Source organism: Neolamprologus multifasciatus, chromosome 10 (assembly GCF_963576455.1).
Source record: "Neolamprologus multifasciatus chromosome 10, fNeoMul1.2, whole genome shotgun sequence".
In the NCBI taxonomy this organism is placed as follows: Eukaryota; Metazoa; Chordata; class Actinopteri; order Cichliformes; family Cichlidae; genus Neolamprologus; species Neolamprologus multifasciatus.
This window is the reverse complement of record NC_140448.1, coordinates 31321689-31337238: the sequence shown is the minus strand read 5'-3', so window position 1 is coordinate 31337238 and position 15550 is coordinate 31321689. Positions and strand designations below refer to the sequence as shown.

At 41.1% G+C, this 15550-nt stretch overlaps 1 protein-coding gene and 1 long non-coding RNA gene across 2 annotated transcripts in view; one reads left to right on the top strand and one right to left on the bottom strand.

Annotated features, from left to right (window-relative positions):
• Nucleotides 1-9202, top strand: part of LOC146510498 (uncharacterized) — a 28459-nt gene extending 19257 nt beyond the window's left edge. The window contains exon 2 of the long non-coding RNA XR_014876305.1: nucleotides 2905-9202. This is a non-coding gene — a long non-coding RNA (uncharacterized LOC146510498). The remainder of the gene's footprint in view (nucleotides 1-2904) is intronic.
• Nucleotides 1-15550, bottom strand: part of grk6 (G protein-coupled receptor kinase 6) — a 57338-nt gene that overhangs the window by 13523 nt on the left and 28265 nt on the right. Inside the window, exons 4-7 of the mRNA XM_085173720.1 lie at nucleotides 13121-13198; nucleotides 11660-11760; nucleotides 7192-7284; nucleotides 1142-1205 (exon numbers count right to left, since the gene is read on the bottom strand). Of these exons, the coding sequence (XP_085029846.1) occupies nucleotides 1142-1205; nucleotides 7192-7284; nucleotides 11660-11760; nucleotides 13121-13198 (336 nt within the window). The remainder of the gene's footprint in view (nucleotides 1-1141; nucleotides 1206-7191; nucleotides 7285-11659; nucleotides 11761-13120; nucleotides 13199-15550) is intronic.

The following is a 15550-nucleotide window of genomic DNA, read 5'->3' as shown; positions in this document are numbered from 1 at the left end:
TGTTCTGATTTTGCCAAACTGTACCAGAGGAATGAATTTAAATTCAGACATGCTTCATGGAGCTTGGACGCGGATCAAACATTGTTTTTCTTTCCGGAGAATGCACGGAGGGTTTTGTGATCTTTGCGGTTTGTTGCTTCATTGTCTGCTCTGCGTGTCCCTTTTATTAACTTGCACAAACTTCAGAGGAGAACCTCCAGCTGTGTTCAGTGCAGCGTCCTCCTCCGTCTGGTAGTATCAGTGCTCAGATCATCCTCTGAGCCTGGAGGTAAGATTTGCACGGTTTCATTAAATATACTGAAGTTACTGTACAAAAGCAATCAGCTGACTCTGAGGGGGTCAGATGGGAGGCACTGAACGACCCCAGAGCCCCTCATGCAGGTCAAAGACGGTCAGAAAATGTTAGCACTCCGAATTGCCTTTGTGTATCACTTAAAGGTGTCCCCTGTTTTCTCCTCACCACGACCTTCCTTGTGGTTCCAGTAAATTCGACTCACCGTGATCTGAACCGACAAAACTGACCCTGACTTGTTATCTCATGACCTGATGCGTATACGCCTAATCAGCTATCAGTGTTTGGAATTAAAAAAAAGACTCGTCTCATTAGACGAACAGAGGGCACAGAGACACCATTCAGTGGTGTGTAACAGGATTTAGATGCCTCGATAAAGACCTTCATTTCAGGGGCCAAAGAAAAGATTGAGTTAGGAACACTGAACTCCTCTGCACGATTAGACCGTGTAAAGGTTTCAAGGCATTTGTTTTAGTCTGACCTCAGTGAAACAGCCTGAGCACCCATTTCTCTGAATCTAATGACTGGAACGTAACTGACAGTTTTTCCTTCTGCCCTCTGTTTCTTTGGCCAGTGTTAGGACCCACAAACTCATCTACAGCCTCTGATTCTTAACGGTTGAGATTAAATCCAATAAAAACACGTCTTAAAGTCTAGAACTTTCTGACTTACCAATGCATAACTTTCCATTCAAATCTTCACTGACCTCAAATTAGGGCAGAGCCTCTGAACTTTTAACTCAGGTAACGTTACCTGTATATACTGTAGCTGCTCAAGAAAGACTGTTTTAATGACATTATGGCAACATAACACATTATAATTAAAGTAACAAAAACTTTCAGTACTCACCTCTCCAAAACCACCTTTTCCTAAAACTCTGTACTGTCTGAATGTATTTTTCGTCACTGGTTGCCTGTTTGACAAAGAGAGAAACTCACTTTAACAAACGTCCAATTTAAAAACCAATGTACACGTGTTTAGAAATGAAATGAAAAAAGGATGTTTAGGAAGGCTATAATGATGATATAGCTGAACCAGTTTAAAACCAGTTTAAACTTAAAAAAAAAGCAGTGTTAAGTCTGCTCATTTTCCCTTTGTTTGTTTGTTTGTCTCCAATCAAGAAAAACAAAGAATTGTAAACAAACTTTAACTTCAGACACATAAGAGCCGTTGATGTCACACGAAAAACAGCCACGTTTCTTTTATTACTTTATTTTTTTATTTGTCAAGAGATAAAATTAGAGAGGTAGCCAGCTAACTGCTAATATGGTTAGCAAACAATTTGTAGGCTACTATTAGCATATCGGCTATCATTAGTTAAAAGAAACCCAGTTTTATCTATTAGAGCCTCGCTAGCCTGTTAGGAAATTGACTATGAGGAGAAAACTGGTCAGATGTTCAAGTCGTGGAGATTCTTTGTTTGGTTTTATGGACCAATTTTAACTTTTAGTCTTTGTCTGGTCAATGTTGGCTAATGTTAGCATGAGTGCTTATTTAGATAAATTGCTAAAATTTCATTTGTTTTCTTATTGGATGTGTCAATAATTTTTTTGTTTGATTTTTTTTGTCCTCTTAGTCTCTTTGTCAAATCTAATGCTAATTAGCTATTAGCTTGACATCAGATGCTAGCTATCAGTTAGCGATATAGTCAGTTTTCCTGGGGAGTAGAGAAAACCACTGATAACTTGAATTAGCAGCTATCATCTAAACTTTGTTAGAAGTGATCAACACTGAGTATCTACTTAATACATCTGATATAACAATAATTCATTACTTTAGTTTAACAAAAGTAGATTAAGGCTACGTTCACACTGCAGGCGAAAGCGCATCAAATCCGACTTTTTTGACCCTATGCGACCCATATCCGATCATGCTATGACAGTGTGAACGGCACAAATCCGATCTGGGTCACTTTCGTATGTGGTACTGAATCGATACATATCCGATGTTTTAGAAAGCGACTGCTGTTTGATGGTCATGTCGCATTAAATCCGTCTTTTACGTCACTGACACAAGACAGACGCCAATTATCAGCTCCGGAGAAGACATCATGATCGCTTCCTGACCATCCAGTGAAACTGTTTAGAAGAAAACGTTGGAGAAACGTGAACATTTTATTTGTTCTGTATAATCTACAGATTCTGACAGAAATCTGTAACTATCCTTTGAAGCAGCGCTCCTCTAAAACAGCAATAAGGATCATTATTAGGCTAAATGTAAATAACAAAATAACTTTATAACTTAAAGCAAAATTGTGAAACGTAAAGTCAGAAACAAGTCTTTATATTAAGGTCCATCGGTCAAACAATACTGTTTGGTCTGAGTCTAAACAGAGCGCGTTGTGTGTGACGTCTTCTTTTGCGCATGCACTTTGAAGGTTCACACTAGAGCGCGTTTGCTGTCATGAGCAGACAAAAAAAATCGGATTTGATCAAAAAATTGGAATTGAGCATTAAGACCTGCAGAGTGAACGTAGCCTTAGTGTCTTGTTTTGATCTTCAGGTGACCGTTACTTTAATAATGACATATTGTGTGAAAACTATAAGACACCAGCAGCTCTGCCACCTGTTTGAACAATGCAGTGGTTTGAAATACAGTTTTTCTGTTGACAGACAGTCGTTGGTAAATGGATTGCAGAGAACTGCACACTGTTGTAATAAACACCAGCACCACTGATCTGGACCCTCCTGGGATCAACACTCATCTCATCACCCCTTTGGGCATTTTGGTCATCCAACCGGGTAATTTAAATGGACCCTGGGGCACAGGCTCATGAAACCTGATGACTCATTTACTGCTTAATAAGCCATGGGATGAAAATTCTCCTATTTCTTTTTTCACATTTGCATTTTTTAATAATTGGCATTGGTTTGTGAATATTTGCATTAAGCACATGTGACCTTGGTGCTTTTATTGGCAAATTTCTCTGCCAACAATCATCTTATGTATTCCAATGGAAATCACAAGGAATATGGAAACTTACTAGCAACAAAAGCACCACTCTCTCTGCTGCCCTGCATATTAAAATGTGCAGTAACCCTCACTTTTAATGTGTTAATATCTTTTTATTGACAGTGTTGGAACAGACTAATGAAACTGAAAGATTTTCTCCATCTTTCTCTTTAGGCTTTAATAGCGTGTGGACTGATTTCTATGTCATAAGTTGATAAAGTCACACTGACGCTTACGTCCAATTCCCTTTCCTAATTTCCCAGCATCAACAATGAGCAACACTAGCTAGCATTAGCTTACAAACAGCATATTAATCAACACCAGCACAACAGAGACTCCAACACAACTCCACATACAGGTGAAAAACAATCACAGATCCAGCTTCTGATTTAAATTGAGACATGGCTAGCTAACAGGGTGGGAAGCAAATAATAAATTATTGACATTACTTTGAGAGCCAGTTTCCCCGTTTAGGTTTCTTCACTCTCTCTGACTGCACTCATCATCAGCTGCTTACTATCAGCCATTACCCAGCCCTGCTAAATCAGCCCCATTAGTCTGCGGGCATAAGCTTCTCTTGAGTTAGTCAGTCTCGTTCTTCCAGCAAGAGAGCAATCGGCCTGCACGAGAGAAGCTTTTAAGAAGTACTGACAGGGTAAAATTACTTCCCTTCTTGTCGTCACGTCTGACGCTTTTCTCTCCTTACTTGAAGCACAAAGAGTTTGTTCATCTTTAAGTTCACCAATTAAATCCAAATGTCAGATTTGTTTTGTCCCTTTGTGTCTTTTTGCCTAAGTTAATAAAAGGCAGAAATTCTGAGGTTTATTCAGATTGTGACTTGGCAGCTTTAGTTGAACATTAACTCAAATTTAGGCTCATTTATCAGTTTCTGGCCTCTGATCAGGAGGCTGGAAGAAATGGAGGTATTATGTTTTATAATCTTGTTGGAGACCAAAGGCAAGATGAAAATACCATAATGTCCATTAGGCATTTAATTATTTTCTATCTGAATAAAGTTTAGATTACTTTACTTTGGTTCTTAGCAATCCAAGATGGATAAGACTACAATCCTTGTTTTTGTTCTGATCATATTTCTGAGTTAAACTGCAAGAAGTCATTGAGTTTTTAATGGCAGGCAGACAGAAGTACAGGGAGGACTTTTTCTTTTCAGGACTAAATGAGACATAACTGGCAGTCATTAGTTTATTTCTATAAAGAGGTCCAAGGTCTAAGCCCTGTGGGACCCCACATGCTATCTTTAAGTGATGATGTGATAAATCCTGCTTCCAGGCCCAAATTATTCTGTGTTGTGTTTTTAAAGCTCAGTTTTTAAACCCGTACGATGTAACTACAGCCCATGCAGCAGTACATTAATGACTAACCTCGTATTGTGGATGGATTATCTCAGTTGTTCTCCTGACTGGAGTTTGGTCCGTTTACAGCATCCTGCCATGTGATTGCATTTGTCCCTAACTATCGAAAAGTTAGCGTTCATCCTCCAGCTTCACTGTGTTTATGCTATGCTAACATAGCAGTGTAGCTAGCTAACGTAGCACATCATTATACACCAGCTCGTCCAACTTCAGTAACCCTACAAACGTCACTGCTGTTTCGTTTTCTGTCTTCATTTATGTTGGAAGTGATAACAGAGCTGTACGTTTGAATTTGTTTCCAAAACCTCTCAGTCAGAACATGCTATCTCATGTTTAGATGGAAGCTAGCGAGCTAACTTCCTGCTAACTTCTAACTCCGTTAAATTTCATAAATCCTGTTTTCATGGATGCCTGGATGTTAAGCTTAATTGTTACACCTGGTAAAGCAGCAATGCTGATCTTTTGAGCTTAAACCTGACTATAATTCTTTTAGCCTTGCTGAGCAAAACAACTTCAGGTAAATTTTTTGACTACACTGAACAAATCAATGAATTATACTTCCGAACTATAAATGAGCTAAATTTTCTACTGCCCTCTTAGAGTGACTAAAAATGACATGCAGCTTTATGTAAAACAATTTCTTGTTTTCTGTCTCTCTGATAACTGCGTGGAGACATCTTGAATGACCACGACTTTAATCTCTGTCAGTCAGCAGCACGGCCTGGCTTCACTGCTAAAAGAGAACTTCCACTTATGGTGCTCATTTCTCATGATTTTGCCTCATTTAAAGGAAGGAATTCAGAGCTAGTACTCGAAACTTCAGTCGATGAACTGACAAGTTTGAGGTCAACAACCCTCCGCAGTTCCCGGAAAACCGATCATGCTTTTTAAAAAACTGTTAAACGGCATGTGAGGCTGGAACAAACGAGACTCGTGTTTTATATCTGCTAAACGTGGATCCCTGTAAGATTCCCTGGTTTCCCAAGAGCGTTGTTTCCGCTAATCCATCATGAGCAGAAGTTTAAACAATGAAAGCAAAACAGTCTGCAGGATCCAGAGTTTGTTTGCAGCATCGCTGAAGTTTTCAAAGTGGAGACTGGGAACCATCAGAGAAGCAAACAAACCTGACAAAACTGCCATTATGCCATTGTGTGTCGGCTTACTCCACCACAAACAAATTAACAAAGCACTCATCAGAGCGCGTTTACAGCTGAATACCAGGAATCAGGACCCTGGTGTTTCCTGGGAATCCTCATCAGGAGAAGTCCCTGTGGGAAGTCTGGATTTTGGCTTGTGGATATTTTTCTCAGTGTTGAAAGAAGAAACTATTTCTTCCAATTACTCTGTGTGCTAAAGTGGCAGCGCAGCCATGTGACAGAATATCCTAAGGGAAAAGTTAAGGTCGCCAGATGTGACCTTGAGTGGTTTTACTCAAGGTCCTTCGAGCAGCTGCAGGTCGCTTCATAATTAACCAAACATTTCTAAGGAAGCCACACTGAAATCTTAAAAAAACAAGTCTGACACACAAGACCAAAGAAGAAGAACTTCTTTCATTGTTGGTTCACAAAGATTTGCTTGATCTCAATTCTCTATAAACAGCTTCCCTTTTACTTTTCTTGCAAATGAGCGATAACAAATTAATTAAATACTAATGTGTGAGCCCTGCAACAGACTTGTCCAGTACGGCTGCTGTGATAGGCTGCAGCCCTCCCAAAACCTGAACTGGTTAGTGGAAAAATACTTAATTTTTTATTGTCAAATGTTTCTTTTTGCCAAACTGCAGTTCGTTCATAGACCACCAGGGGGCTCTGGCCCACACTTTGAGACTCCCTGCTGTGTCTATTTTCTGGTGTGATTTAAAAACGATCTACAGCGCCATCTGCTGTGCATAAAAACATGGACGTCTCTTACAGCCAACCAGCAGGGGCCGGCTGCTTGATTTTTATAGGAAGTCCAGTTGTTTAAGTACTCCCTGTGCCAGGAGCAGTTGGGTTTTTTCTGCTCTAGGATGTGTATGATGTCACAGAAGCCACACCCACCTGCTGTTCAAACCTCAAAGATTACAGGAATAGAAAAGTGTAGCTGAAGGTGAATCGCTGCTCTTCCTTCAGGTATTTAGGAGCTGTTTGCAGGACACGTTGGAGCTGTTTGGAGAGATTGTCATCCTTTGTTTTTCTGTAAACCTGTTATCGCTCAGCACAGCTCTGTGGAAGCGTTTATTTCTGAAGACGTGATTAGACACTGCATGATCGAGCAAACGCCCTCAGGTGTTGCTTGAAATTCTGCAGAACCCCCTTTAGGCTGTCTGTTCGAGTAGCTACCCCATAATATCCAACAGAAAAGTGAAACATCCCCATTGAGCAATTTCCAAATCAGATTTTTAAACGTGTGACGGTGATTTTGTTTGTAAAGACTGTTGAAGCAGCTGAGCGTGTTCATACTGGTCCTGTGGAGGATTTAGTGCCTCTGAATGCACCTGAGTTTGTTTTTTTTTAAGTTGAAGAAGTTGCTGCACACAGAGAGCAGAAAGAAAGAAGGAGAAAGAGAAAGTTGGTGTTTATGCTTAAATGTTACCTCTCCAGCCATTTCCACTGGAGGAACCTGTTGTAGTACATGCTGTCGAGGTAGTCTGCGAAGGGCGCCATGCTCAGGTAGTCGTGGATCAGTCTGGAAAACACATGACACACAACAGCTGTCAGTTTCACACTGAATTCAGCTTCATCACTGAGAGCTCTCCGATCATTTAAGTCATTTAAGTCAACAATCTAATTATTTCTGCGTCTCCTGTTTGCTGTGATTTGACTTGGTTAAGGTGAACCTCACACTGGACTCTCAGGAAAATGAAGGATTTTCAGTAGGGCTCGGCGATATGGCCTAAAATTCATATCGCGATATAATTTGAAGCATGTGCGGTAACGATATATATCGCGATATATTCTTTTCTTCTGTATAACGTATTTTCCACACTATAAGACGCACTTAAAATCCTTTAATCCTTTAAGTGCTTCATCTCTTTGCTATGACTGTCGGCATAATTTGCAGATGATAATAGTAGCCGCTGCGTTGCTTTCGACCAAAACAGGCGCAGCTTGATGACATCATCAACATGCGCTATCGCGATAGAGCGGTATAGTCAAAATCTCTATCGTCAGCCAAATTTATATAATTTCTATCGTATATCGTTTATATCGCCCACCCCTAATTTTCAGGTATTTTATTCCCTTCATGTGGACACAAACCCGCCGAGTTGAACATGACTTTGTTGTGAGTTGGGATGTTCCTGGTGACACTTTATTAGTGATTAAACGACTCAGAGGGGCTCAGAGCAGAGCTAATGGTCCTCCACATCGAAAGGAGTCAGTCCATGCTCAGGACACTGAGTAGGACACCTCCCAGCAGACCCCTACTAGGAGGAGGGACATGCTGCAGAGATGATATAACATGTCAGAGGCCCACACTGTCTCTGCGGATGAGCTGGTGGAGGTGCCGCTCCATCCTGCACTCAGATAAGCAATATGGACGGATGGCTGGACAACGGAGAGATCTCAGAGTAGTCGAGTCATCTAAAAGCCAGAAAAAAAAAGGTACTGTGCAGACTAACTCTGTGGCGAGGCGTGGTCTGAGTCTGCTGCAGGTGAGATGGACGCACCTGCACAGCATCTGCAATCACCTCGCCAGTGCAAACTGTTGTTAGTTTTGTTGTTGTTGGTGTGTGTCCGGCTGTGAGCTGCAGGCGAGGTGTTTGAGTCTACAGCAAACGTTAATAAGATGCTGCAAAGCATGCAAACATCGCTGGGGCTGTCATGGTTTTATCACAAACCCGTTTGCTTACTTCCTGTTTTGGATGCTCCTGAAATCCTGCAGGTCTCACAGTAAACCTCTCTTACACACCTCTTCGTCGGTCATCAGTGTCCTCAATGAGACTCTGCTTCGATGCACAGGCTACAGCGTTAGCCATAAATGTTTCATCCTTGGGTGCCCTGTATGCATCCTGCAGTAAGCCTCCGGTGGACGTTAGAGGAACTGCAGGTTACCCTCAGCCACAGAGTGACCCACACAGAGCTTTGAATGGTCTACTGTCAGCTGTAAGATGACGCACGATGGCTGCTTTTGCAGTTCAGAGATCGTGGTGTTGATTTTGCTTCTCTGCGCTGCGTCACGCCTACGCAGTGATGAAGAGTGATAGCACACCGCATCAGAGAAGCAGCATTAAATGTATTCTTATTATTTTTACAACCTGCTCAAGTTAGTTAGTTTTGTTTTACGTCATCTGCAGCCTGACAAACAGCCTCCGATACTGCAGATGTTACAAAGACTCAGGGCTTTAAAATGAAACTGTGATTATTGGAATTTCATTGTCACACATCTCTCTGTATGCTGTCGGCTCTTAGCCTCACATCCTGAAGCACCGTGAGGCGACTGTTGTTGTGGTTTGGCGCGATATAAATAAAACTGAATTGAATTATTGTTGCCTAACAAAAAACCCCAGAAACACGTTATTAGATGGAGAACTCTTCGGGCGTTTGGTCCTCCTCTGGGCCAATCATAGCCCCTCACACACACAACACTCAGGACACAACGTTGACTTTATCACCTTCTAAAAATCGACGCTGCTCTGAACTCTGACTTCAGTTGGACTCGAGCCTTGTGACTTTAAAGACTTCGCACGGGGGCGACATCAAAGCCCGGCTGCCGGTTTCTCTGCAGGGCCCTCGATGTTAACCAGAGATATTTCTGGATAAGCGCTAACGCCGACACCCTCGACACAAAGGGATGTTTTATTTCATGCAGAATGGATAAAGTCTGTCATATCTGCACAGCTGAATCTCTTATATTTGACATTAAGTGGCAATTTCTCTGCCGCGCCTACACAAACAGGGCATTGTTCAAACAAACGCTGATTCGTTTCCAAGCTCATCACACGCTCGGAAAATCTGCAGCTTCTCAAACGAAGATGTAATCAAATTTCCCTTCATGTGTCCATAAAATGAAGCGTCTGAGTAGGAAGATTCTGGGGGAAATATTTTTTTGTGAAACGGAGACAAAACGCACATCACTGCCCATCCACAGAGTCGGGTTAACCCTTTAAGACCTAGAACCAAGTCCGCCAGAGCTTATATTATATTTTTACATGCTGTGGAGCCATTTTTGGGAGCATTTCAAGTTGCTATACATCAATACAACCATTACAGCCTAACTTTTAATAATATGTCTGCATTAAGTGCATAGTAATTACATAGATTGCAAAAAAGTGCAATAAACTACAAAGAAATTGAAAATCCTTTTTGTCTTTTTAACATATATTTCTAGTTAGAGAAATTTAAGAGGCTTATCCCTCAAAACTGTAAATAGAAAAAAGTTGCACAAACTAGTTTCCCACCACAGGAAATTTATTTTAACTGTCTTCATAGTTTTATTTTTGAAATACACCAATTTTTATACACTGCAGGAAAAGCGAAAATAAATATTATAATGCAAATTTGCAAAAAAGCAGCATATGCATCAAAATAAACTATTTCCAGCAGTGCAATATGAGTCCTAAGCATCCCAGAAACGACACAGAAAGTCATAAAGTCAAACATAACTTTTAAAAACACCAGTATAGGCTCATGAGGCCCTGATGGTAAAAAACTACATTTTCCCCGAAAATGACGTCACTTCCTGTTTCGGGCAGGTCATGGCGGACATGCGATGGTTCGCGCTGACGTCTATTCCATCGTAGGAAGTGTTATGAACAGCTGATCGGATCAGCAAAGCGTGTTTCTGGAATATTATGTTTTTGTTGCTGCATGTGCTTTTTATGCAGTTTTTGCAAAACTATATGTGGAAGGAAACTGTGACCGAGGACAAGCTGATGGCATAAGATGTAAGTACAACTCCTCCGGTTTCATATGCAAAATAAATTATTGCGCTAGCTCACGTGGTTGCAGAGCTACCGGGATTTAAAAGTAGTTACGCAAAATGGAGCGTGCTGCTCTGACCGGCTTTAAAGGGTTAAATGAGGGGTTAAAGGGTTAAAGCGGCAGCAGGCGAAGCAGAATATTCCAGATCTTGTGATCTTCCCAGTAAAGTGAAGGTTGGACTTGAGATAGGATCTGGATGTGGCACATTCATCTTTTTGTCTGCTCGTCTTATTTTGTCGTAGTCAGCTGTTGGTGCCGTTACTCGTGTGTTTGACCATCATCAGGTAAATGCTGACGCCATAAACGAGTCGTAGAGTTCAAAGGCTTTTTGTGAGAAAGCATGGACAAAAAGAGCAGCTGTTGTATTTTAAATATTTCGAGGTAAAAGAATACATCTGACTCAGCTGATTTAATTTATTTACCCTGAAACTGTTTCTTACTCCAGTTTGTAAATGGTGCTGTGGATCCCAGCTTTACTAAACTGCAGTGAAAGGGAAGGTTAAAAGTACAACCAGATTATTTTGGTTTTATGGGTTTCCACTGTGGTTTGTAAACTGATGTCATTAGATGTACATTAGAGTCAGGAAATAACACCTCGGCCTGTTCATCGGTTTCCTAACAATAATATCTGGTGACGTCTTTGGTTGGCGGATGGTCTCAGCTCTGAATCTTTTTCTGATTTTCTTTGAAAACAGTTTGTTATGGACTGGTTTCACTGGTCTGGATCACTGAGATCAAACTAAAGGAACTCGGTGTATCGTTTCCAGTTTGAAGCGCACCTGTTTGTGTGATTTTTGGCTCTTAGGGCGCTTCAGGAGGCTGGGTCAGGTTCGTGTGACCCGCGGTGCTGAACAAAGACCGAGGATTCTTGTTTCAGCCTTAGGGCTGCTTACTCCTGACTGTAAGGTGTGTGGGGGGGTCTCAGATTTAATTTCTTTGATTTATCTAACAGCTGAGGTTTTGCATTTGTGTTACAAGTAACTTTTTGTTTATGTTTTTTGGTAGTATCCCCTTGCCCAGTGAAAACCTCTCAACCTTAATGTTCCAGGGTCCGAGGTGAGCGAGAGTCCGAACAAGCCTTAAAAAAGCTGATCTGATTAAACTGGGGAAATATATCCTTAAAAACCCTGCAATCTTACTTGGTGCAGTCCTTGAAGAGGTCTTTGCAGGCCTCCTGCTGCAGCCTCTCTGTGCACTGAGCCATCATGGCCTCCTCCACCTCAGGCACGTGGTCCTCTGACTGCACAGGAAAAAACATGAAATCCAGGTGAAAACAGTGAATCAGCTCCGACTGTAACTCTGACAGAGAGAGCCGGGCGGATGAGGTTTGAGACGGAGCTGGGAGGTGTTCGTGTTCGTCTGCAGGTTCAGACCTGCACGTTCACGCTCACACAGAATTAGCTGGAAACATCAGGGCGGAGCTTTAGCCTGAACTACGAGGCGAGGCCAGGATTTCTTTCTGATCTGCTTCACTGATCCTGACACAGGCAATGACCAATCAGAGTATCAGAAGCACTGATGCTGGTCAGGCATCAGACTACCTATCTCACCTGGCCTGGAAACACCTGAGGTAGAGAGAAAAGACTTTTGACCCTCTTACTATCAAACACAGAGATCTGATTGGTCAGCAGGCGGTGATCTCTTATGTCAAACATAACCTTCGCCTGCTGAGAAGTGAACCACCTTCATGACACTGAAACTTCAGGATTATCCTGAAGTTAACCTCACAAACCCTGCTTCATAGTTACATCATCATAAGGTCAGCCAATGAGCAGCTCTGCTCCCGTCATCAGCTGATTAAATCTGATTCTCCATCAGATTTCCTTCTTGACGAGCCGGACTGAGTGCTTCCTCCTGAGTGATGCGTTCAGGGACGCTCTAGAGGCAGGTGTTTTAAAATTCAACCACAGTGGCGGCTTTTAACAGAAGACAGTCGAACCTTCTGCTACAAAACTGGCTGAAAAAATAATAACAGTAAAAAACTAAAAAATACAAATAAATTTAGCACTTTGTCCAAAACTCAGTGACTCTATTCAGTCTGCTGTGATGACGAGTTTTATTAATTTACTCCACTGGGCAGGTCATGTATTTTGAATAAAATTATCAAATAAATGTATAGTGCACACTGTCACAGCACACTGGTACCTACAGACAGAAACAATGTAAAACATGGAAAAGATTTGACGACTTTTGGTCTGATATTTTTGTCAATGAATGCATCATTAATAAAAGTTTAAATCACTCCTACAGAGCTCCTCTGCTACTTTGACAACAAAACTGATGTTTTGTTATCAAATCCAAGATCGTCCAATGCAATAATTTTCTTTAAACATCACAGTTTGGACACTTTTCAGGTGATTTTTGTAGATATTTTCTTATGTTTGTGACACATTTAATGACCGCCAGTGGAAACCTTTTGGTCATTTGATGGTCGTTGGTCTTCTGTTTGGGCTTGTTTCTTCTTCCTGCTTCAGAAGGAAATGAGCTTTGAGCTATCTCTGATCCTGTACATGTGGGCAATAAACAATAAAAATACTAACAGATATCATCCTAATAAAAATACAACGATGTCAGACCTGACAGGAAACATCAGAGAGTACCTTTGGGTTGAAGTATTTTTCGATGAGCTCCTGTCCGCACTCCTTCCTCTTCTCATCCGGTGTCACCTCGTAATCCGCCTGCAGAGAAACGCATACATCAGCATGCTGTTAGCAGGCACTAATACTTAAATAACACAATCTGAGGACAAAACCGTGCTCAACTTATTTCAGTGAATTCATTTACTGCCATGACCTGAGTTTACTTTTTGTTTGTGACATTATGTTCTAGGGCCTTTGTATTTCTTAGTACGAAGAAAGTTTAACCAAGAAGGCTTTAGCGCTTGAACCTACCCAGGTAGCTTTTAGCATTAAATCCAAGCAAGTCAATTTTAATGTTTGAGGCAAGCTAAGTAACTTATCAATTATTGCTGAGTATTTTTTAATCACTTGAAATAAAGTCGTTTTTGTAATTAGGGTTAACCAAGTAATTCTTAGCAATTAACAATAATTAATTAGCTTTTAGCTATTGATGCTAACAAAGTAGTTTTTAGCAATTGATGCTAACCAAGTAGCATTTAGCAATTGACGCTAACAAGGTTGCTTTTAGCATTTGAGGCTAAGTAGTTTTTAGCAATTGATGCTAACCGGGTTGCTTTTAGCATTTGAGGCTAAGTAGTTTTTAGCAATTGATGCTAACCGGGTTGCTTTTAGCATTTGAGGCTAAGTAGTTTTTAGCAATTAATGCTAACCGGGCTGCTTTTAGCATTTGAGGCTAAGTAGTTTTTAGCAATTGATGCTAACCGGGTTGCTTTTAGCATCTGAGGCTAAGTAGTTTTTAGCAATTGATGCTAACTGGGTAGCTTTTAGCATTTTAAACTAACTAAAGAGTTTTTAGCACTTAAGACAAACAAGGTAGTTTGCGGCATCTCAAGCTAAATAAGGAGTTTTGAGAATTTCTGCACTACAATGTGACACTGCCAGACCTTCAAAAAGAGAAGAGTACCAGGATGTGGTTTTCAGTAGCTGTATTTTTTTTTAGCATCCTGTCATCAAAACACCTGACTAATAATAATGGATTGCATTTATATAGGGCTATCTAAACAGAGTTAGAGAAGTGTTTGGGTTAAAGTGAACTCTTTTCTTTTTCGATATAAGCTCATTTACATTTTACATGCATTTCTGCATATGACCACTAGATGTCATTTCATTTAAAAACATAACTCAGTCATTAATTTGGACAGAATCTGATAAAACTGTGAATATATGATGACAGTATTGAAGGCACACAATATTGATTGCTCAGCTGAACTACCAGCGTCGTGTGTGTCCCCTGCAGCCTCCTCTCGGCTTCAGAAAACCCACTTTATGAGTTAATTGAAGACTTTTTGCAGCCCTCCTCCCCCACACCTGAACCGATTGCATCTACTCCTCCCTGTGAATGACCTGCAGTAAACTGAGCCTGACTGGAAAACCCCAAAGTGCTTCCTCTCCCCTCTGGCAGCGAGAGCCTGTAAACTAATGCTAAGTGACAGCGGAGACGGTTCAAATCTCATTTTCCCCTCTCCATCTCGTCCTCTCGTAGGGCTCTCAGAGACGAGACGGGAAGCGGTTGTGGGGTAAAAGGGAGCATAATTGCTTCGAATGCGAGTTGAAAACTGCAAAGCCATCAAGACTGGAGTCAGCTGAGCAGAGCAGACTGTCTTCATCAACCTCCTCTACCTCAGCAGATAGGACTGCAACCATTACCTGATCCACTTTAACAAATCATTTCTACTGTTAATAACACCAAATTGGCAAAACTTAAAGAAATGCAGGCTTAAAAGGTTAATCTGACATTACCTCACACTGATGAGCCTCCGCAGTTACAACCTTCTGACAGCTTTCATTTGTTTTTACTACTTTCCCATATTAGCAGGTGAAATTTGACTTACCCTTGCCCTTACCTAAGATCAGACAGGATTAGCCATGAACCAGGACAGTTAATATTAAAATAATCCCACACTTCCTGTCTGAATGGGGCTTAATGTTTGTTTTTGTTCTGAGTGTGATACTGTCTGACAGGTCAAAGAGCTCTTAATGCTTCAAACCCTCATTTGTTATGAACTTTTGCACAGAGATTCATGGTCTCTGCAGAGTGAACCCTACAAACACTGATTATCCTCTGACTTATCACCAGCAGGTGGTTTCAGATCAGAGTTTAAGATTTTGGACTTGTTCAAACTTGTTATTGCACTGACTGGATAGATTTCCCAGGGGATGAACCCTCAACTCAAGACAACGTGCAGCGGTTTTGGACTCTATAAAACTGAAATACCTTGAGTGTAATCACATGGACTGGATTTTTGTAAACACATCCCGAGAGGATAATCACAGATGACAGTGATGAATTACTGATATTTAACACGTAGGGACATCTAGAAATCTGTGGTCTCTGGAGGACGACCCCTCAATTCTTTAAACTGCTGATTTGTGCTCCTCTTCATCTTTTGA